The sequence below is a fragment of the Baudoinia panamericana genome (genome assembly GCF_000338955.1).
Source record: "Baudoinia panamericana UAMH 10762 unplaced genomic scaffold BAUCOscaffold_11, whole genome shotgun sequence".
Lineage (NCBI taxonomy): Eukaryota > Fungi > Ascomycota > Dothideomycetes > Mycosphaerellales > Teratosphaeriaceae > Baudoinia > Baudoinia panamericana.
This window is the reverse complement of record NW_006911267.1, coordinates 957,536-978,992: the sequence shown is the minus strand read 5'-3', so window position 1 is coordinate 978,992 and position 21,457 is coordinate 957,536. Positions and strand designations below refer to the sequence as shown.

At 55.2% G+C, this 21,457-nt stretch overlaps 10 protein-coding genes across 10 annotated transcripts; 3 read left to right on the top strand and 7 right to left on the bottom strand.

The window, feature by feature from the left end:
* Positions 1 to 98: 98 nt before the first annotated feature.
* On the bottom strand, positions 99 to 2,507 carry BAUCODRAFT_142062 (uncharacterized protein). The gene is made up of 6 exons (XM_007681488.1): positions 2,265 to 2,507; positions 1,590 to 2,214; positions 1,323 to 1,527; positions 1,195 to 1,271; positions 562 to 1,137; positions 99 to 507 (listed from the first exon to the last, which is right to left on the bottom strand). The coding sequence occupies exons 1-6, from the start codon at positions 2,431 to 2,433 to the stop codon at positions 489 to 491; spliced, it is 1,671 nt and encodes a 556-aa protein (XP_007679678.1). The 5' UTR covers positions 2,434 to 2,507; the 3' UTR covers positions 99 to 488.
* Positions 2,508 to 3,261: 754 nt separating this feature from the next.
* Positions 3,262 to 7,002, bottom strand: BAUCODRAFT_26850 (uncharacterized protein; the record flags this gene model as incomplete). The annotated part of the gene is made up of 3 exons (XM_007680968.1): positions 3,262 to 3,702; positions 3,780 to 6,638; positions 6,706 to 7,002. 3 exons carry the CDS (start codon positions 7,000 to 7,002, stop codon positions 3,262 to 3,264), a joined length of 3,597 nt encoding a protein of 1,198 aa, XP_007679158.1.
* Positions 7,003 to 7,893: 891 nt separating this feature from the next.
* BAUCODRAFT_125443 (uncharacterized protein) lies at positions 7,894 to 8,463 on the top strand (the record flags this gene model as incomplete). The annotated part of the gene is made up of 2 exons (XM_007681487.1): positions 7,894 to 8,254; positions 8,339 to 8,463. 2 exons carry the CDS (start codon positions 7,894 to 7,896, stop codon positions 8,461 to 8,463), a joined length of 486 nt encoding a protein of 161 aa, XP_007679677.1.
* A 416-nt stretch (positions 8,464 to 8,879) lies between these two features.
* On the bottom strand, positions 8,880 to 15,264 carry BAUCODRAFT_246511 (uncharacterized protein). The gene has a single exon (XM_007681486.1). The coding sequence runs from the start codon at positions 15,151 to 15,153 to the stop codon at positions 9,115 to 9,117; it is 6,039 nt and encodes a 2,012-aa protein (XP_007679676.1). The 5' UTR covers positions 15,154 to 15,264; the 3' UTR covers positions 8,880 to 9,114.
* A 545-nt stretch (positions 15,265 to 15,809) lies between these two features.
* On the bottom strand, positions 15,810 to 16,679 carry BAUCODRAFT_37277 (uncharacterized protein). Its single transcript, XM_007681091.1, has one exon. The coding sequence runs from the start codon at positions 16,555 to 16,557 to the stop codon at positions 16,057 to 16,059; it is 501 nt and encodes a 166-aa protein (XP_007679281.1). The 5' UTR covers positions 16,558 to 16,679; the 3' UTR covers positions 15,810 to 16,056.
* A 91-nt stretch (positions 16,680 to 16,770) lies between these two features.
* BAUCODRAFT_246234 (uncharacterized protein) lies at positions 16,771 to 17,566 on the bottom strand. The gene has a single exon (XM_007681485.1). It carries the CDS (start codon positions 17,437 to 17,439, stop codon positions 16,984 to 16,986), a length of 456 nt encoding a protein of 151 aa, XP_007679675.1. The 5' UTR covers positions 17,440 to 17,566; the 3' UTR covers positions 16,771 to 16,983.
* A 127-nt stretch (positions 17,567 to 17,693) lies between these two features.
* Positions 17,694 to 18,107, top strand: BAUCODRAFT_125440 (uncharacterized protein; the record flags this gene model as incomplete). The annotated part of the gene is made up of 1 exon (XM_007681484.1): positions 17,694 to 18,107. One exon carries the CDS (start codon positions 17,694 to 17,696, stop codon positions 18,105 to 18,107), a length of 414 nt encoding a protein of 137 aa, XP_007679674.1.
* Positions 18,108 to 18,415: 308 nt separating this feature from the next.
* BAUCODRAFT_51947 (uncharacterized protein) lies at positions 18,416 to 19,420 on the bottom strand (the record flags this gene model as incomplete). Its single annotated transcript, XM_007681136.1, has 2 exons — positions 18,416 to 18,986; positions 19,239 to 19,420. Coding segments are annotated over 2 exons (753 nt in total), but the record flags the coding sequence as incomplete, so codon positions are not given.
* A 416-nt stretch (positions 19,421 to 19,836) lies between these two features.
* Positions 19,837 to 20,935, bottom strand: BAUCODRAFT_246259 (uncharacterized protein). The gene has a single exon (XM_007681483.1). It carries the CDS (start codon positions 20,723 to 20,725, stop codon positions 20,147 to 20,149), a length of 579 nt encoding a protein of 192 aa, XP_007679673.1. The 5' UTR covers positions 20,726 to 20,935; the 3' UTR covers positions 19,837 to 20,146.
* Positions 20,936 to 21,145: 210 nt separating this feature from the next.
* On the top strand, positions 21,146 to 21,394 carry BAUCODRAFT_125438 (uncharacterized protein; the record flags this gene model as incomplete). The annotated part of the gene is made up of 1 exon (XM_007681482.1): positions 21,146 to 21,394. The coding sequence occupies one exon, from the start codon at positions 21,146 to 21,148 to the stop codon at positions 21,392 to 21,394; it is 249 nt and encodes an 82-aa protein (XP_007679672.1).
* Between the last annotated feature and the right edge of the window lie 63 nt (positions 21,395 to 21,457).

Here is a 21,457-nt window from a genome sequence, read left to right as displayed (position 1 = left end):
TAGACACGCTTCGCTGCGATGTATGCTGTTGAGTAGATGATGAAAGTTAGACGCGCGAAAGGCTCTGTTGAGAAAGCGTGCACAAGAAGCATGACGTGCGCAAGAATGAGATTGTGTTGTGATGAGGCAGAGATGGAGGAATGCACGCAAACCACAAACGTTACAAGCTTGCAGCCAGTCAAACCACGTAGCCTACGCGAACCTGCGGGCTCGCGTGATCAAGCCCTTCGCCGGGCAGTGCTATCATTAGCAGCTGCACTTGGATTGCAAACTGTCGGCCGGTAGCACTTCTGGGTACTGAAGATTGATGGGGACCAATGGCCTGCGCTGCTGCTTTCATGGACGTGCGACAACACCATATCCGTTCAGATCGTAGCGATCCACGTCTGAGGCACTCTTTCCGAGCGAACAGGCTATCTGGTAGTCAGCTTTACCCCCCACCCCCTCCCCACCCCCTACCAACAACTCTCTGAAGCACCCTTGGGAGCCTAATTCTGTACTTGATATCTGCAGAAGCCAGTCAGTAAGCATCTCGTATCACGTCGTTCAAAGGAGACCCACCCATGGTTCCCGAAGAAGTCGCACTGAGCGGAAGCATCCGGGTCCGTCTCGGGCGAGATCGTAGTGTAAGTAATGGATAGCGTATCGAAGCCGACTGACTGTCCGTTTGAGACATTACCAGCGCCCATGCTCATATAGCTCGGCCAGAATGGCGCGTTTGCCGCTCTCAACGGGTTTGGATCATGGGTCACGGTGAAGGAGATCCAGTACGAAGCCATGATCGTTGCAAGCGTTTGATTATTTGCTGCAGGGAAGCCAATAACATTGCTCAGGAGGAAGGCTGAAGTGGCTGCGTGAAGCTCGTTGCCCGCTGCGAAAATAAGCTTGAAGACGGCGGAGCTATTGCTGTTGCGGTCTACGGCGTTCGTTGCCATGTAGTATGTCGGGCAGTTGATTATGAAGTCCCCAAACCATGCCTGTCGTTGGAACAACGTCGAATTGTACGTAGACGCTGGGTATAGCTGATATAGCCGTGAGAAGAATGCGGGACCGGCAAAGGGAAACAGTAGCTGGGCATCCGCAGTCTCGGCGACTTGCGTAGTCTGCGAAATGTTGCTAAAGGCGTAGCCTTCGTATCTAATTTGGTTGTCAGTAAGTGCTTTCAGACATTGAACGAAGCTGTCCACGCCTTACGCGTCGTGGTCAACGAGAAGAGGTACGTCGTAGAAATGCCCACGCTTGAAGGCCACGTCAGGCAACTCGCGAACGAACTAAACCCTATCAGCAGATTTCCCTCTCTCACCGAAGGCGACGAAGCTCACTTTGCCATCAACAACAGGTCCAAAGTAGTAGACACCGAACGCATCGCCGGCCGTTGGGTACGAAGCGTTCTCAACCGCTTGGTTAAGCGTAGCCAGGGTAGCTGATGAGAGAGACCGCAAGCACGATACCGATGAGCAGTTCGAGAGTCTCAGCGCAGTGTTGAATTGCAAGTCCTGCTCCGACTGGTTCAGCAAAGGCTGCCACCTACCGAGTGAGATCAGTGCATCGTCTCGGCTGGTATAAGTACGCCGTTAGCGTATACCTACCATGGGTACTCGGGGATCGCTGCACTGAACGGAGGCTGATCGTATGCGCCACCGGCAATTAGCTGGTACGTAACACTGCCTCCTCCAGCGCTGCCTCCGTAGATAGTGACTCTGCCTGGGTCGCCACCGAATGCGTGGATATTTCGCTGCACCCACTCTATCGCAGCTCGCTGGTCCAACAGTCCAGCATTAAGAGCTCCGTTTTGCGCAATCTGGCTGCCCCCTAAGAAGCCGAAGAGACCGAGCCGGTATTGAATGCTCACATAGATGATGCTGCCATTCGCGGCGTTTACCAAACCGTCTCCTGGTACGGACTGCGCGTTACCTAAGGTGTAGCCTCCCCCATGGATCATGAGCAGTACTGGGAGACGGGAAGATACTGGATGCGTTGGGACGAGCACGTCCAGGATCAAGCAGTCTTCGGAGAAGCCCGCTGGATTCCCCGAAAAGCCCACAGTGGGATCGCTGTAGGTTGAGTACGGCGAGGATGGGTAGCATGCCGGAGCGATTTGTGTGGCATTATAGACTCTGCTGGTGTCGTACGCGTTGTTGGACTCAACCGCGCGAGGCTTTTGCCATCGGAGCGGTCCCAGCGGCGGAGCAGCGTAGCTATATATTGTCAGCTGGCGGTCTGTGAAAGGGTCAGCCAGCCTAGCTAGACGCACGGTATGCCACGGAAGTAGTTGATGCCAATCGTGCTGTTCGTGTAGCCTTGATACTTCACATAGCCCAAGTCAGCAGTAGGTGCGCTGCCATTGGGACTGGGAATAGGCTGGGTTGCTTGGGCAAGCACCCTGGAGGCAAGAACCGGAAGAAAAGTAATAGAAATACTGAAAGCCTTCATCGTTACACGCTTTCTGCGATACCTACCTCGCGAGCGCTCAGGTCAAACGGACGCGGCATACTCAAGCATCCGGCATACTTAAGCACTCGGCTTTGTCGTACAAGCTCGAAGAGGAGTCAGGATCGTGCGGGGCGTGTTTTACGCATCCTCTTCCACGTGAAGAATGTCCCGAGCAACCGGTGCCAATTAGAAAGTTGGAGCAATGGAACTTTCCGAACCATGGTCACGCGTTTGTGAAAGCTGCACCCCTCTTATAGTACGCCGAACCGCATACAGAGCGGCCGTGAGCTGTCGTGAGACGTCGCTGCAACCGACTCGTATGCTGCCAGCCCAAAGCTTGGACATTGACGGATTGTTCATGCACATGCGGCGTACCCTACAACGCATGCTGCTGGAAGACAAGCAACTATTCGCCCTACGATGATATTGGAGTGATTAATAGGACGGTAGCGAGATCTGAGGTTCACAGCCAAGTTTACGCAGCACGGACCACACTGGGTCTCATATCACGTGCAAAACTTGAGATATGGCTCGGCAGCTTCGTTCGCTGGAGCATCACGCTCCTCGTCAGGGCTAAGTATCTCATATATGCGAGCTGCGGTTTCTTGACGGCGCATCAATCATCAGAAGAGTACCCAAGGCCACGCCTCCTCTCATTCTTCGCCTGCTCAATTACAAACACCGCTACCATGCGCAGATCCTCATCCATGAAACGCGAAAATGCGTCGTCGTAGACTCCAGTTCCTGCAAGTCAAGATTTCACCAAGGCCGGTGAAGCTAAGCCAAGCGCGGGTCAACTCCAACCTCAACTCCAGAACCCGCACCCGCTCACGCCATCCCAGTAGGAGCACGCTGCTTATCATGCACCCCCGCGCGCATACTAGCCCTATTAGGGCTCCCATGACTCTCTGAACTATCTCTCGGATTCGCATACGGCAGGCTTGGAGGGCTTTGTCCGCCATACCCACCCCCACCGCCTCCAATTGCAGAAGACTCACTCCCTACATGCCGCACACTCGTCTCATGCGACCAGGCATTCGGCACATTGGGATCGGTATCGACTCTCGTAGCCCTTGGCGTAGGCGTGGGCGACGATCTCGCACCTCCTGGCGAGGTAGGGTCGGCCAACGGATCGGTGCGGGCCCGTTGAACAGGTAAAGGGGCGGTGGCGCGGTCGCCGTAGCGCTTTAGGATCTCTTTGGTCGTGATCTCGGCGTTGTTGCTGAAGAGGGAAGAGTCGTTTATGATGAGGGCGAGATCCTCGGGGACCTAACCACAATCACACCGCAGTCAGCAAAATCACTCCACCGGATATCCTCGTGGGCAGATCGGGCGTTCAGACTCACCTCACACATACTCTCATTACACTCAATCAAACTACACACCGCCTCAATCGCCAAGAAGCTCTCATCCACCGCCTCCTTCCCCGCCGTCGCGCCCAGAGGCACCTCCCCTTTCCCGCCCATGTGCAGCACATTCGGCGTAATAACCGTGGCGAGGTTATGGATATCCATCTTACTCCCGCTCTCCTCGTCCACGTGGCTGAACGAGCTAACCCAGTTGAGAAATGTGAAGAGCACTTCCATCGTATCCCTATGCGCCTTCGGCAGCAGACAGCAAGTCAGGTGTAGCACCCGTCGCCTCTTCTCCGGATCATCGATACGTTGCGATGTGATCCAGAGTTTATGCAGTTTGTACGTTAGCAGCGGGTCGGGGAGTTCGCGCAGGAATTTTTTGAGCAGAGCGGCGACCTGGACCGGGTTCTCCTTGGTCAGATCCACCTCAACCGCCCCCTTGCCGTCGATCTCATCCTTGACATCGTTCAGACGCTTGATGTTTCCGTTCTTGCGAAAGACTCCTTCAACGCTCATATCCATCGTCTTCATTGCACTGACCGCTTCTTGGACCAGACTCGGCACCTTCAGACTCCCCGGCCCTACACCGTCGGTACTCTCCTCGTAATCGCGTTCGAGGAGCTGCTCCAGGGGCACACCGAAGATGGCCGTCTTGTTCCCCTTGGGCTTCTTTTCTTTGGGCTGGAATGCTTTGCCGAACTTACTCCAGAACGTCGTGCGCTTCGTCTCGATGAGATCGAGGAGTTCCTCCTGGTTGAAGTGTCCTTCCAGTAATGGCTCCATACTTAGTACTGCGACATGCCGTACGATGAAGTACTCCAGCGCCGTGAGCTCAGAGAAGTAGCGCTTCGTTCCCGCTGCCCGCTCGGCAGATCTATTGATAGAGTTGTTGTTCGTGTCTTGGTCCGAGAAGTCACGCGTATGTCCGTTTATCAACTTCGGCTTCGGCTCCTGCGGTATCATAGGTTGTCGTGCGTACTTGGAAGCATTCGGTCGTTGCTCCCGCGTCTGCTGCGCTTGCACTATCCGTGGAATGTCATCCAATGTCATGGTATCCTGCTTCCCGAACGTCAACTGAGGCGTGTACTCGCCATTCGCATCTCGATCTTCGATAATATGAAACGTGCCCGTGCGTCTTCGATTGCTATCCTCGTTGCCATCCGCAGACCCAGGCCTCATCGCCTCCGGCCCATCAATGATACGTGACTTCCGTGCATGGCGGCCGGCGTTGGAGAGATGCTTATCCATCCTCGTGCTTCGCAGACGGCGAATATCGCCCATCGTGTCTTCATAACTACTCTCTTTGGTTTCACGGGTGCTGGGCGTGCGCCCCGCATAGGACCTTGACCGCGTACTCGACCGCAGTAAAGGCGGTTCGGCGTCGGTACCCTGCATGACGCCTTCTCGGGAGTCATAGCCCGTAAGATTCGGGTCGTCACTGGTGTGAGGTAACGCGCCACTGGTTCGTAGGGTGGCTAGGAGTCTTGCGTGTGCGACGCGGAGGAGGTGTACATATTGCTTTAACCGCGTCACTGGGTAGAAGCCTCCCTGTCGTGCATCGGTGGGTGAGTGGATGTCACAGAAGACTCTCTGCTCCCGGTCACTCCAGCGTGCCTCACCGCAGTCGTCGCTGAAGTCGCGTTGGCATTTCCAGCACACCAGACATTGCGTGTGCAGGACTTTGTTATCTCGTCGGAAGCACTTGTCTTCCACTGCCTTGTCACACACCGCGCATGTGTCTGCGCTGCGGTCGACGTACGCATCGGCATCTGCTCGCGAATCACGATGGCTTTCGACTTCCAGTCGCTCGTCAAGCTTGCTGATGTCCTCGAGAAAGAGCTCCAAGCCTTCCGCACTGCCAGTCTCTCGCTCCAGCTTCAGCGCGCCGGAAAGGCATATCCGAATCATTAGCTTCAGATAGTGAGCCAGACCTGTAACAAGACTCAGTAGTCCCTGAGTGACACCCAATCTGCGGACGCCAGTATCTTGGCTTTCAGCCAGCAGCTGGAAAAAGGCCACAACCTTCTTGCACAATAGCTTCGCCTCCCGGCTGTAACTTAGGCCAGGATGTACGATCGTCTCGAATGTCCGCACCCCCTTCTCAACGGTCTTGTTTGGTCGGGTTTGCAACCGACGGTCCAGGTCGTCCGCTGCACCGAACAAGAGGTCGACATGCGTAATAAATTTCTTCGCCGCAACGACGCCGTGCATGTACGCGCCGTTGCTTACGTGTAAGAGCATATCGGAGATGCACTGCGCGCTCCTCTCCTCAAACGTGGATAGCGTCTGCCAGATCCAGTGCACCTTCGCCTCCACCGCTTCCTCCTCGTTCTTCACGTTCCGGCGCATCTCTTCGCTGGCATCCTTTTGCGGTACAGCGATATCGAGCTGCCGTTGTCGCTCCACATCTCCCTCTTCTCCCATTGTTCCGTTCTGAGGTGGCGCATGCAGTCGGACATTCCAGTACTTGTGGATCATGTAGCACTCAGGGTGCCAGTGTTGATTGACACCGTTCCGGAAGATCTCAACGAACTGCTTGAGAATGGCGGTCTGACAGCCATTGCACTTCTGCGCGAACATGGTGGAGTAATGGTAGTGGCAGTAGACGTTGCCTTCGTGCTCGTAGTAGCTGTCCTGCGCGCCAAAGACGGTAGGGCAGATGGAGCAGGTGAAGTGCTCTATGTGGTATTTCCGGTCGAGTGCTGTGATGTAGGAGCCACGGAGCGCGCCTCCGCAAGCATAGCAAAGGAGATCAAGTCGCCTGAAGTAGTCTGTTTCGCAGAGAGGGTACTGGTTAGGAGGCTGATCAGGGACGGGAAAGAACTTGGAAGCGACGATCTTGTCGCAGTCCTACGCGAGAGATCAGTATAAGCGAACAGTAAGCCGGCGGCAGTGCATGAGGTTGGACTGTACGTACATGGCACGTGAAGCACTCCAGGTGGTACGTGTCGCCCAGCGCGCGCACGAACTGCCCGGTCAGATGCCTTTGGCATTTGCCACATATTCTCTGCTGTCCGCTGGGTCTTCGTCCGGATCCAAGCCCTCGTTGCCGGTCACGTGGGTCTGCCAGAGCGTCGGTGGGCGATGTGGTTTCCGAAGCGGGCGGTGGGCGAAGGGCGAGGTCCGTCTGTCCATTCGCCATGGGTGCAGTATTACGGGTTGAGGTGTGGTCGTTTTCGTATGCACCCGGCGGTCGGTCGTCCCCGACCGCCATGGTTGTTGACTCTCACTACCCTTCCGCCGAACTCTCTCCTTTACAGTTCCCTATGCCGCGAGCGCATTTACTACAGTAACGTTGTACCGTCGGCATCCACAGTCCACTCCACCCTCTGCTTCTCGCCAACCTTAACGACTGTCACTGTACCCTGTGTCGTCGAACCTGAAACGCGCCAATGCAGCCCCGAGCATATAAATAGCGCCTACCAGAATCCAAGTGCAGCGTGACGGCTCCGCGTCACTCCACCTTGTACTGCTCGGAGATAGTGCCAGCAGATGCTGCGTAACTGTGTTGGTATCGCGCTGCAAATGTTAATGACTGGCGGCAAAGACGCGAAGGAGCGTGCGGAGGCGCGAGGATGAGGCTCTGCGCAATGGGCGTGTGTTCCAGATGAATGTTGGTTCATGCAACCCACGTTGCAGTGCAATGAGTCCAGGACTTGCCTCAGCGCTGCGTACCTTGTGTGCGGTGGCCGTCTTGTGTCGCGCGAGCTGTCCTCTCCTCCCCTTCTCCATACAAGCACCTCCCGATCAAGCGTAGCTTAACGTCGAGGCATACCAAACCTAGTGCCTAAGGCATCACCCAGCCCTACCAACGAGAAATAGACACCCATTCTTCCATTGAATAATCGTGGAATCAATCAAATTGGCTCCCGTTGCTGGATACTGGAGCGAAGCGGTCCAACAAAAATGATTGGATCATTGATTGACGGAGTCGCCATCACACCTTCCCGCAACAGCAACATTCAATGAAGCCTTAGCGCTAACATTAACTTTTGACAAACCCGTTCCTGCGTGCAAGCGACCCACCTCAAGAGCCTCATTTTGCGATACATCACGCGACCATCTCTATTCCCCCCTCCCACACCACTCTCCCACTACCCAGATCATGGCCGGGCCCCCAACAACCCAACCCCACCGCCCCATACCCCTCTCCCGCCGCCGTCCCCTCCCCTCCGGCGACGAAGAAGCAACCTCCTTCCTCAAACTCGGCGAGTTCGACAACACCCCTTGCCTCAGCGTAGCCGAATGCAACGAACTGCTCACGCGACTCGCGGAGAAAAGCGGCGGCGGAAACACTCGTCCCGCGACGCAGAACAACGACGTCTACCTCAAGACGCGCGAGTATGTGGAGAGTTTTGCGCGGTTCAAGGATAGTAAGACAGTGACGCAGGTGGATGCTATTAGCAGTGCGCTTTTGGGGAGGGGAAAGGGGGAAGGTGTGACGAACTTTGAGAGGGCGCAGTTGGGTGAGTACTCATGGGAGTGAGAGCGCGAGGAATGATGACTGGGATATAGATGGTTGTGCTGACGGTGTGTGCTGGTGGTTGTAGCTACACTTTGCTGCGACACGGCTGAAGAGGCGAAGACCCTGATCCCGTCGCTCGAGGGCAAGCTGGATGATGACGAGCTGCAGCGCGCACTGGATGAGATTTCGAAACTGCGCGACTTCTCATAACCGCATCGTTGGGTGGCACACGCGACGCCGACTTTGCCGCTACGAAGATTTCGGCAAAATGCGGCGAAGCGCTCTTCAAGCCTACCAAGATGCGCGGATTGCTTGCATTGATGAAACTTAGCGAGGCGTTCAATGGAGTTATTCATGTTGATAGCGGATGCTGACCGGAAACGGCCGGTCATTGCTCCGTAGCATTCCACAGTTTATCGCAGAAGCGCAGATGCACGGGGGATATGGATCGGTATCACAAGACCGAATATGATCACACAGGCCTGTGTCATACAGCTATCGCTCAAGGCTAAATACAGTAGCGCCTTCCTGTCTACCGTTTAAGCTCCCTGACGGCCAAGCACAATTCGGCCTAGAACCACCCAGGGCAGCGAAGCCGGCCATCTTTCGAAGCCTCTGCCCGACCGCTGGCTGCCAACGCCAGTGCGCAAACATGATCCCTGTACTGCACACCCAGATAGCACTCCCGGCCGTATATGCTCAAAGCCAAACTCCACCAACACCATGCTCAAATGCTTCGCCAATAACGAAATAAAAATTTGCATAATGGCATCGAAAACCGCTGTATTGCTGACATATGAAAACAGTTCGCGCTTGATAATACAGAGGAGATATATGCAAAGAAGACCGTGCCCGCAGTGCTCAGTCGTGGTGCGTAGGCGAAGTCGATGCCCTCGGCGTGGGATCCGGGTCGGGCTCGTGCGTATGGTGCGGTCTCGGCGTAGCCTCCAAATCCGGCTGAATCTCGGTCATGGGCGTGGTGATTTCCATCATGACCTCCTTCGTCTGATCTCCAGCCTGAGAAGGCGTGAAGATTTCCGGCGGCGTGAGGTGACCCATAGCCTCAACTTCAGCGGCAGGGTCTTCGGCAATGGCGTGCGTTGTCGGCGTTTCGGCCGCAGAAGCTCGGGCGGCGCTTTGCACGGCGACGACGTCGTCGACAGAGATGACGCTACCTTGGCTGTTCGTGCGTAGCATTTCCGTCCCTAGCTTCGACGCGCGTTTCGCAGTCCCGCGCTTGGGTGAGCGTTGCCGCGAGACGTTGACCTGGCCTAGCTCTTCGTCCTCGTCGTCGCCGGACTCGGCTGCGGACTCGTGTCGTACCTTCTCCAAAGAACGCCGCTTAGCCTCTACAGCTTCCGCAGATGGCTGCCTACGGAGGACGGGCGACGGCGGAGTGTCGAGTCGAGCAGGCGCTGATGACTCGTGCAGGAGCTGCGGAAAGGGGCGAGATAGTTGCTTCGACACATCCGGCTCGGGACTAGCGACCAGCGGTTTCTGCGTAATACCCAAACCACCAGCCAATGAGCTGCCAAAGTTGCGTTCATAGTCCTCGTCCAGTGTTGGCTGCCGACTCACGATGAGCGGAATACTGCCCATGCTGCCAATGCTGCCAGCATGACTCTCTGCGCCGTCGATGGAGCTGATGGACCATTCGCGACCAGTGTTCGTGTTCGAAGTGAAGCCGCTCAAGGACGATGTGGTAGTCGGGCTATCGTCAGTAGTGCTGATGGGGATCGAGTCTTGTCTGACTGCGGCCGGTACCGGCATCGGCGGCGTAGGCTTCCATCCTTCAGGAGCTGGCTTCCATTGACAAAGACTACTCATCACGTTCTCCAGCTTCTCCTTGGTGGGTGGCTTCTCGATAAGAGCATTGAAGTTGTGCGTTACGCCGAGCTCCTTCAGATAGCCGGTCACGGCCACGATGGGCGTGTTGGAGTTGGCGTTCTTTGTCTCGCGTATCATCCGCGCCACATCAACACCGTTGACTTGCGGCAGCTTGTACTCCATCATTATGATGTCAAATTTGACGGTACTCGTCGCATACCGCACAGCCTCCGCACCGTTGTTCGCGATGATAGTGCGGCATCGCAGCTTCTCGAGTAACCGTTCCATCACCAAGCGAGAGACAGGGTGGTCTTCGCAGACAAGTACGTCGAGTGTGCGGAACATTGGACCATCCGTGAGATTAACCTGCGACATGCGGTTCGAACTCTGCCGGTTCCGCTGGAAGCGCAGTGGCTTTTGCCGTGACTCCTCATTATCCGAGGAAAAAGGCGAGACGTCGAATACGCCGCTTCGCCTCTTGTGGTGCGCCGGCACCAACTCGGGCACAAGGTCGCCTTCTTGAGAACCAACCGTGTGAGACCTCTGCCGTGGCGAAGACGAGGAGACGCTCGTTGCTCGTTGCTGCTTGCCTCCCGTCTCCCCGTTGAAGTGCAGCTGCATTGACCCGTTCTTCGCACTTCTAACCGGAGACGGAGCAGCTGATTGACTCTTCGCCGTAAATCGTGGGACTTGCTCGAAGAAGTTGCCGGGCTGTAGCGAGGTGTTGCTCGTCTGCTGTGACAGATGGGATGATCCACTCGATGCTTTGCGACGTTCGGGACGCTGTCCAGCACTGAAATGCACCAGCAAGGGCGACGAAGGCTGCGAGCCTCGGCTCGGAGATGAGCTGTGATGGCTCAGCATGGAGGGAGATTGTGGCCTATTGTGACCCTTGTTCGCCGACAAGGTGCGCTTCAGCGGCATCGGTAAGATCGGACTGGCATCGAGTGAGGGTGCAGGAGACGGCGAGACAACCGCCGGAGACGAAGTGCCAAGACCTAGTGCAGACTTCGCCTGTGCTTGCATGGCATCAGCGCGCAGCTTCTGAATGACATCTTTATTTGCCTTCTCGAGCACCGGCAGGTTCTTGAACTGGAAGCTGCCAAAGTCGTCGTTGACCACAGGTTCGCTCAGTCGCCGCGAACGTGCGTCTCGTACGTGGGGTGGAATGTGCAACGGCATCAGATTCCGCTTGACAGCATTGACCTGGCTTCTAACTCGTGACAGTGCATCGTGCGGGCGGTCCGGATAGTCCGCGCCCGGCGTCTGTAGCGGCGAGTTCTGCTCGTCCTGGAACTCAGGAGCGAAATGCTGCATTGATGCTCCTCGAGGATCGAAGTACTCCGTGTCTTCGGGATTCTCGTTAGTCGGAACGAACGACGCCTCGTCCTCTCGTAGTGTTTCCCAATTGATATCAGAGAACCAAGGATGAGCCTTGATCTCTTCGCCACCATCGGCATACTTCTCTTCCTTGTTCGAGCCGAGCCGCTCCTTTGGGTCTGAACACATCAGCTTGTTCATGAGGTCCTTCGCCTCTTCGGAAACGTAGACGTCCTCGTCATCACAGGGCCATTGTATGTTGCGAGCCAGGATATTCTTGAACACTCCTTCCGGCGTGTCGGCATTGAAGGGAGGCCTGCCGTACAAGCACTCGAACAAGACACAACCGAGGGACCACCAATCGCTCATTTCGTCTTGCCCAGCACCATTGATCGTCTCTGGGGCAAGGTAATCCGGTGTGCCAACAAAACGCCGGTCGCTGTCTGTTGGGTCGAAGAGAGACATGATTGGTGGTGGCATGGTTGCATTCTGCGCTGGTGGCGTCTCTGTCTTTGGGGGGCCAACATTACTAGGCACTGGCTGTAGTATGTATGGATCTGGAGACTCGCCACCTTCTTCGCTTGCAGTCTCTTCCTCGATGGGTGTCCTGGAGTCAGCCATCGAGAATCTGCGAAACATGGACTCCAAAGCATCGCTGTCACCGCTGTTACTTCGATGGCCGGACGTGCGACGTGATGGTTCGCGCGATGCCTCCCTGTTCAAGCTGAAGTACGACGGCTGACTGAGATCACCAGCTAATGCAGGAGTCATGGCGGGCGTCTGTGCGGGAGAGTGATGACCATGGTAGTCGAAGCTCGTTGACCTAGATGACGTGACTGAGGGCGCTCGTCGGAAGGGGCCAGCTTTCAACAAGTCAGGAGGCGCATCTTCAGGCTTCGCGTTGATTGCACGCTTCTGTCGACCTATGAGACCCATGCGTGACAGGCCGAAGTCGGTAAGCTTCAAATGTCCTTTGGCGTCGATGAGAAGGTTGTCGGGCTTGATGTCACGATGGACGATTTGTCGGCTGTGAAGATGTTGCACGCACAGCACCACTTCGCCAATGTACTTCTTCGTCCAGTCTTCCGGCAAAGCGCCGAGGACTTTGATTAAGGAGGCGCAGTCTCCGCCGTTGAGATACTCCATCACCAGGTACAGATAGTCTTTGCTCGAGAAGGTCCAGTACAGCTTAGCTACGAAGTCACTCTCACCCTGCCACATCATGATCGCCCGCTCGGCCTTGACGTTCGTGACCTGATTCTTGGCGATCATGTCAGCCTTCTTCAGCACCTTGATAGCGAAGTAATCTCCCGTAGTCTTCTTTTTGGAAAGGTAAACGCTACCAAATGCGCCTTTGCTGATGGGTTTGATGATCTCAAAGTCCTTGATGGAGGTTTGTCTGGCACCAGCCTGCGAGTTGCCCATCACTCCGCTCAAGCGAGGCGAAGTCGGCCGTGCAAGAACATCAGCCAGTGCATTCGAGGATTGGCGACGGTGATGGCTCTGATGTTGAGCTCGGATGATGGGTGAGGTGAATCCTTCCGTTGGCAGAGTGGGCGAGGTGACGGGTGATGGTATGCTGTCCACCGCGCTGCTTGGCATTCTGGGCTTGGCCATGCGTAATGGCGAAGATGGAGTACCCTGTCCCCTGCCTGGAGATGGGTGTCGAGCTTGACCGATGAGACTCGGCAACACGAGACTCTGGCGCTTACGCTCGCGTGACCTGTGGCTTACAACCCGGCTGAGAGCGACTTCGGCATTGGGAGAATCTGCGCGCCGGTGGCCGCCGGAGTGATGAGAAGATCGCATGCTGCTGTCACTGTCGCCACCAGCATCACTCTCGAAGGCCAAGGAGCCGCGCTTGTGCAGGGCAAAAGAAGCAAAAGGCTCAGGTGGCCCAACCGAGGATTTGGGCGTTGTTGCTCCAACCCCAGGACTGCTCGCCCGAGATGAGCCGGTTGAGGAAGCTCGCCTGTCAAGAGTCAACTCCGAGGCGCTCCTTAAAGCCATCGCCATGGCCGATGGACTGCCAGTGAAGCGTTTCGGCACCACGTTGACCTCATCATCGATGCTTGGCTCTTCCGGCGCAATTTCTTCGGTACTTTGCAAAGGGGGTTCTTGGCTTGCTTCCTCTTGAGAGGGATCGGCGTGCTCTTCCGGAGTCTCGTACGTCGGTGATTCGTCGCTAGAGTCGCTCATGTCGCCAGCTTTGATACGCGCCGCCTTAAGTGTTGCCTCGGCGACGCACTCGTGCACTAGTATGTCAAACTCTACCCGAATGCGCTCAGAGTACTCAAGAATACGACGATGTCGGAAGACAGCTTCAACCTTGGAGCGAGCAAGTTGAGCTGTCTCTTCACAGAGCAGCGCCAGGCCTTGTTCGTTCTCCAGAGTACCTTGGCTGGGCGACTGCCACTGCAAGACTTGCTGTATGCGCCCTTCAGACTGCGGTGACTGTGTTCGCAGCTCGTAGGAAGCATACACTTTGTTCTCTTTAATGGACGGCGTGCTTATTTCCATCGCGGTATCGCAAAGATCAAGCACTAGTTCAACAATACGAGCTAACGGGCGTCGAACTGCAAATGAACGAGCCCGGTGATGGCTGAGCCCAGTCGCGGAAGACTCACGCGACCGGCTTGGCTGCATTGCTGGTGAAGAGCGGCCAGAAGAAGGTCCGGAAGATGGCGTGGAAGTTGGGCCAATCGGCAGGCCTTTATATTCCGCTTTGGGTGCTGGAGTAGGAGAGCTGCTGTCGTTAGAGAGGCTTCTCGTAAGTCGTGTCTGCGCTTCCAAGGCGTCCAGCACTTTGACCAAGGCTGAACGCTGTTCATTGAGTGCTTCTTGAGCCAGCTGCACCTCCATCTCAGCGCGGTGCTCCTGCGAACAGAGCTCTGTGTGCTTCTCAAACCACCAAGGCTGTATCGAGCGCTCGCAGATGCGGCAGAGGACAGGCATCGGCGGCGGATGGTGTTCTGGATCCTCTGAGCCGACTTCTGCTAATAGTGTCAAGTAATTGGCAAGCATCTCAGCGCCAACGCCAAGAGACTCTACGAGTAGTTCGGGTAGGTCGATTGTGACTTCACGGGATACGGCAGGCTTCACCATCCACATGGTGTGACTTTCTTCGCCAGTTGTGCGATCATAAATCATGATCCCTTGAGCCTCAAGGTCAACTACATCACCAGACTCCGAGTGTCTAGCTTGTAGGGGCTGTGGCTTTTCTTGCTGTTCGGCTGACTGTGACTGCTCCGTGCCTTGTATGTGCAAAGCCTCAGAGGTCGAGTGCGCCTGAGGTAGTGGGTCAAATCCGCTCTTCGGCTCGACAGGCGTCTTGTCGTCGAAGGAGGCGCTATCATCACGCACTATCGGGAGCGCAGTCTTCACGGAGAAGCGCACCGTTCGGCTCTTCGAGTCATCTCTTCGCATAGCCTCTATGCATTCGCCGAACACGTTGCAATTCTCAACCAGCAGTTCGGCTATTGGTTTGCCTATGGTTTCTTCCACGGTTATGCCGGCAACATCAGGCCAAGACGGGCTTACCCAACGCACTGTGCCATCAAGAGCCAGCTCCAAGATAGCGTTTGTTGACTGCTCAGCCGCCTTCTTCAGTTCCTCCCGCTCTTCTCGTATATCCATACTGATCGTACGCTCCATATGCCCACGTTCACCGCCATCCTTGGCCGCCTCCTCTCGTAGCGCTGTCACTGCGGGAGGAGCCAGAAAGGTCGGAGGCGGTCCATCTTCACTGGCCATGTTACCGACGCCTGACCTAGCCTTCCCGGGCGGGACACGGCGTGCCCGTAGGCACGACGAAGGCGAGCTAGACTTTCATCGGCGGCAAGCCTAGCATGACGTCCAGTTGTGACAAGTACACCTTGACGCGGACTGATTGTACTGTGCCTTGCCCTGTCGTGGCTCCGTATCGAAAGAGGGTGAGCACTGGGTAGAGCGTTGACAAGGCCCCAGAGCGTGACGGATGACGCCGGCTTACTGTCGCCGTCGGCCTCGAGTGACGGTCGCCGTATTCGTGTGGCTTAGAGGTCGAAGTCGGTCAGCTCGCCGGCCTGAGGAAAGTTCAGGCTTCGAGTGGGGTAATGCCACTCCCGCGTTTCATCCCGCTAGCGCCAAACCATCAATGACCCTTGCGGTCGTTCCGATCAACATCAATATCAACATCAAACATCAAACAACAACATGCAGAGTAGTACATGTTATACACCCGTTGGGCGACCCAATCTATATTTACAGACCCTTCATACGGCGTGGCGTTGCGGGACGCTACCTTCCGCCGAGTAGTTCTTCAAGAAATCGGCAGATATCCTCTGTTACGCTGTTGTTAGGCGAACCGACATCTACCCTTCTCTTTGGCGGCCTTATATCACAGCATAGTTGACTGATGGGACAAGGCTACGTGTCTTCGAGAAAGCTGGACCTTGACTCTATTTGCAGTCACTAATCTGGTGACGATAAGGCCGCCGCAACAACGATCATTCCTCCAAAGAACCCCCAAGAAGCCTCTAGCTGCCTTTAGTGTGCGTGTAATGTTCTCATGGCAATAGTAAGGTGTATGCCGTGTTGCGTCGCGCCACACGGCCCCCAAAGGGGATGAACACAAAAGACGCTCACGTCAGCATCGTTTCACTTCCGGCCAGCGACTCATCCAGCACGCCAACCTCCAGCGCCCGGCGTACCCAAAGTTGTTCTCTCCCCAAGGCCCAATCGCTCGTACTCCTCCTTCCGTCTTTGCTGCTCAACCTCCTTGGCCTTCTGCCGCTGAAAGTCATCCTCATCGTTTGGAAGACTTTCTGCTCCGCTTGGCCTTCGATTGAGCTTTAATACCGTCTTGTCCACCAGTCGTCCGAGAGACGATTTGCGGCGCTCACGTGGCTCATTCGGCAAATCACCCTGTGGCATGTTCGCTGCTGACTGCGGAGAGATCGATCTTGCACTGGTCTTGCTCCCAGCGAAGGAGGTCCCGCTCTGTCGAACCTTCTCCGGGTTTCCCATGAAGCACGTTGACTGAGGGTCGGAAGATTGTCTTTGTGTCTGCGAGCCGGACGATGCCGCTGCTTGTCTTGCTTGCTTCCTTTCTGCCATGGTGACTGGGAATCCAATAAATGGATTTGAAGAATACCGATCGGGTAAAACTTTGGCCATAGCCTGAAGCAGCGCTTGCTATATTGTAAATCTTGCCTCGCAGGGAGGAGTCTAGTACTGGCTGTGGCGAGCGGATATCGAAGTTGTTGTACAGTAGTTGCTATATACGCACAAATTACCCCCGTACTTATACCCAAGCCGCAGCCATGGCTCATCCAGTGAACTCCGATGAAGATGAAGTATACAATGCTTCAACCTCATGTGCCGAGCGACACTTCCACATCAGTTGGCTCCTTGGCACAGCGCTTCGTGGCTGCCTGCTGCTGACGGCATGAAAGTCTGGCCTATCAAGTGCCAGATTCGCACCTCGGATAGGGCTACAGTACATTGCAAGCACATCTCGTCATCAGGTCCTGCTTAAAGATCCCGTCTTTGCATTTCACAATGTTTCTGCCTTGTTGTGGGCAGCCAGTGACGAGTTGGAAGCTATGGTACGGAGTTCGGAGTTGGCGAGAAAACGGCTGCCTGTAGACTTTGTCCTAGCACATCGTCGCTTCTCCTAACCGCAATCAATTGTCTAAACCCCACCGTCGGACGTCTTACTGGGAGCCTAGCGAGTACACGGTCGACACGGGTGGAAGTGCTTGGACTGAGCAGATCTTGCAGCGTGCCGCTAAGGCTAGCAGGTACTGTACTCCGCTCCTGAGACAGCATCTCTTCCCCACTACCAGCTTCATACACGCTGGAGGCTATACTGGCAGGTGCGGGTGTTCCACAATAGCCATTCCATGATGTGACACGATACCTCCCGTCAAGACGGTAACATGACACACTTGCATTGGCAAATCGCTCAGGCGATCCGATGATCGATCTGCTGACCTTCTGCTCCGCCTTCTCCAGGAAGCGGCGCAGCCAAGAGATGCTTCCGACAATACAGCCCATTGGTCGAAGCTCGACAGCAAGCCATTGATGAAAGCACGATTGACGGTACCTGTAGCGAACATTTCATAGAACCATCTCTCTCTTAACGCTCGATAGATATTCTCCAGAGAACATAGCTACACATCTAAATATTAACAGCGCTTTCATTGTCCTAGCAGAGGAACAGCGACTTCATCACCGAGTTGGATTGCAGACCCGCAACGGCATTAGTGTTTCCCCAATCAAGCACACTCGAGGTAGCTCCCTCGAACATAATGGACTGCTCCACGATGGAAAAGGCCACCATTAGCCAAGCCGAACGGGAAGAAGGCTCGCCAAAACCCACATCGGGTCTCCCAGCCTACAGCGCCCAACCCAAGCCTGTCCCATTCCTCGGCGCCTCCGGCCAGAACCCATGGAATGACAGCGGGTACGCGTTCCCAGCAAGCACCAACGTTATGGACCCAACGACTATGCCTAGCGAGAAGGCGGAGGCGGCGAGGCAAAGGGCCGCAGAGATCATGGCGGCGTTGAAGAGTGGCCACCCAGGCGCCGCTGACGTTGCTATGGGCAAAGCTCCAGCAAACTCGTCTAGCGGTCTCTTCGGCTTACGCATGCTCAAGCACAAGGTGACTACTGGCAAGCCTAAGGACAGGAAGCAGAAGCAAGAAGATACTGTTATCCGTTGAGTCCATCGACGTATGGCAGTTGAACGACTGTTTCAACACTTTATGCCAAGGTGTACGGTTCTGGGAAGAATGTTACGTTACGCATGCTATCAATGCTGCATCGCTTTCCGCTTACAATGTAATACAAAATCGGATTGAAACGCTCACCGTAACATTTACACTCATATCATCTGGTTTCCACGCATGTCATGCACAAGTTTAGGACGTGAAATGTCGGCCAGCGCAACTCCAGTGGTCCTGTCGGGTCTTGATCGAGGCCTTCCGTTATCGGCATCACCGAGTCGCTTCGCCAGAACAAACAGTAATGTCCATAATAGCATGTTGATCAAGAGTAGGACCGTCGTAGCCCACGTCATGGCCATGAACCGACTGCCAAGATATCCTGCAATCCCGATGGACTCACCAACGAAGTTGATAAACTTGGTAGCACCGAGTGCAAGGCCATGTGTCACCGCCGACGCCAACCCGATGAAGATGAACGCAAACAAAGTCGCGATGATGTTGAACACTGCGAGCTTGCGACCACGGCCCGTTGGTAGCAGCACTAGGCCTGTTATGCCGAATATGAGTGCAACACCCGTAAAGATAATACCTATCCAGTAGAGTATCTTGATCAGGCTCATAGGGTCAATCGCGGAATGTGTGCTGCAGCTGTCGACACGCTTGTGCACGCCGTATTTGCCATTTGACGTAGGCAAGCCGCCATCGCCGACCGTGACGTTCGTTCCATTCTCGTAGACGTACGTGCCGACGCAAGAGCTGCTGACATGGATTGCGTAAAAGTCGTTAAGCTGCAGGTCAGAGATCAGGCCGTGGTAAGCGTTGTTGACGACCTGGATGACCTTGGTCTCCACGACGCCAACAGCGTTTGACGCGGCGCTGATCGCTGCAGACTCAACAGATGTGACGGCACTGACCACTGCGGACTCAACAGATGTAGCATGGCTTTCGATCGCAGAGCCAGCAGAGTGGAAATTGCTACTTCCGCGGCTTTTAAGCGAGCTCAAGTCAGAAGCAATATCGCGAGCAGCCAAGGTAACCAGCGTTGTAGGGGCGGCTGTGAAAGTAGGAGCAGGCGTACTCTCAGTCCCTGCTAGGCCTGGGAGGTCGACAGGCACTGATCTCTTAAACTTGACCGAGCTGATCTTGGCGTCCAGATTCTGTAGCATATCTTCGCCGATCCTTGAGACGTCAAGGGCAAAAAGGGCGTAGTCGTCCATCATGCCTGGCTTCTTGCCCGCGGAAACGCAAAGTACAGCGAGTAGGGAGGCGATGGATATCATGAAAACCGGGAATATTGCGAGGATGCGAAGCCAGAAAGACCTGCTTCGTGGCTTTCTCGACTTAGCAGCCACCTTTTCCTTCTTCGAGTGATGCTTGACAGCCATGCGGCCAAGCGAAAGGGGTTGAAGTAGCATGTCTGTATATCTGGTAAGGTGCGATTGGGGTGCAGGTGGGTATCTTCGAGCCCGCGAATATCGAGAGTGTGCTGAAGACTGTCTCAATAAGTCCCAATACCGTTAAAGTCGCAGAACGTGCAGCAAGTGGCAGAAATGCTTCATTAAGGGCTTAGAAAGGAAGAGAGCGGGCGCTGTTGATGGCACAAAGAACCAACAATAAGCCAGACAGTGACTGCGCCATTGTTTGCCTGCTCTCACGCGCCGAGACAAAGCGTAGGCTTGGGGAAATAACGAGAATCAGTGCTGGTGTGTTGCTTTGTTGACAATGCATCAGGAAGAGAAATGTCATCGCTGACAGCTCGAGGGAGGCACGGTGTAAGGCGAACAATGAACTCGTCCGGGAGATACGTGGCACGCCGGCGCTGACGGCAGGCTCCTGCGTCACGAATGCGATAACTGTTGGTCTCAAACAATGGCGGAGTCGGTGCGTCCGAAAGTCGAATAGCAGTCCGTGCAGCAATGGAGTACTGAACGGATCGTTGCAGAAGATGGAGGGGCGTACATCTACGGTGCTGTCAACCTGCCTAAACGCCATGCTTGCAAGGGTATCATGCTCTGGCCGCTGACTTTACACCATACTCAAAATGCAAACGCCAGCGCTCCAAAGCCTGCCGCAACGAGAGCGAAACCCATGCTCGCATACTTATCAAGACCAGACGCTGCACCGATCGTGCCATCTCCGCCGTTGTTGCTCGTAAGCCCAATCTCGCCCTGTGAGCTGCCCTGGTGATTTCCACTGCTTCCTGGATATACAGTAGTAGCCGCCCCAGCAGCAGTCTGGTATACCACACAAGCGCCATTGTAGTTGTTGCACTCGCCGCTGTTGCTCACGGTCGTGGTCTGCACTACTACCTGCGTGCTATAGCTCGTCACTATCGTCGTTGGCGATGGTGTCGTCGTTCGAGTAGTGAGCGTTGTCGAAGGGGCGTAGTTGTAGAAGGTGGTGCTGTAAGAAGGGTTGCCATAGCCGATGTATACCACGCAAGCTCCGTAGAAGTTATCGCAGGCTCCTTGAGCGCCAGCGCTGTTGGTCGCCGTTTGAGTGATGGTTGTAGTGGCTGTAACGGCGACTACAGTAGTGCTGACTGCGCGTACATCGATGTTGCTTGCGGTAGATAGAGCGACACAGGTAAGAAGAGCGGTCGCAATGAGATTCATCCTGGATATCTTTGATATCTTTTCTGAGAACGTGCACGACAGACGGAAAAGCGGACAATGACCTCTTAAGGCCTCGGTCACTGGAAGCAGTTATCACGGCAATGTCACCTTGATGGAAATCGCTTTATGGTGAGGTTTGGGAGCGACACCTCTGGAAGTGTTTTGGACTGCGCGCGTGAACACATTAGCTCTTCTAACGTCTGCGCCGCAACCGCAGCCTGGAGGCCGGTCGTTGGATGGCAGCTGAGAGGAGTGGTCTCGATTGGAGGGCGTTGCACTGCCACAAGCGTGTCGCGAGCGAGATCGTCATCGCGCAGGGGCAGGCGCGGTGAATTATGTACGGGAAAAGGAGAAGTCTTCCCTCAACTCGAACACCTGCTACATATACCATAACACCATCCAGGCTGTACTCCGTGTTCGATGGTCGAGGTGCTTCATGTCGTCGACTCGATACTGGTCGGTTTAGGCTCGTACAGATGCCGCACTACCATTGCCGGTGAACTCAACTCGGCCGAGGGAGGTCCCTTTGGATTTGAAGTGAACCACATCCGCCCATCGCTTCCGAATCGCTTCCGAACCGCACGCGCCCATGCTGTCGACACGAGTTCCGCTCAGCACAAGCCCATTACTAAGTATTCGCGTTCGTCTCATCCGTCAAAGATCGTATAGTTCCTGTAGAACCATGTGGTCTTTTCCAGTTTCAACACTGTAAATCTCGCACCAAGTAAAGTT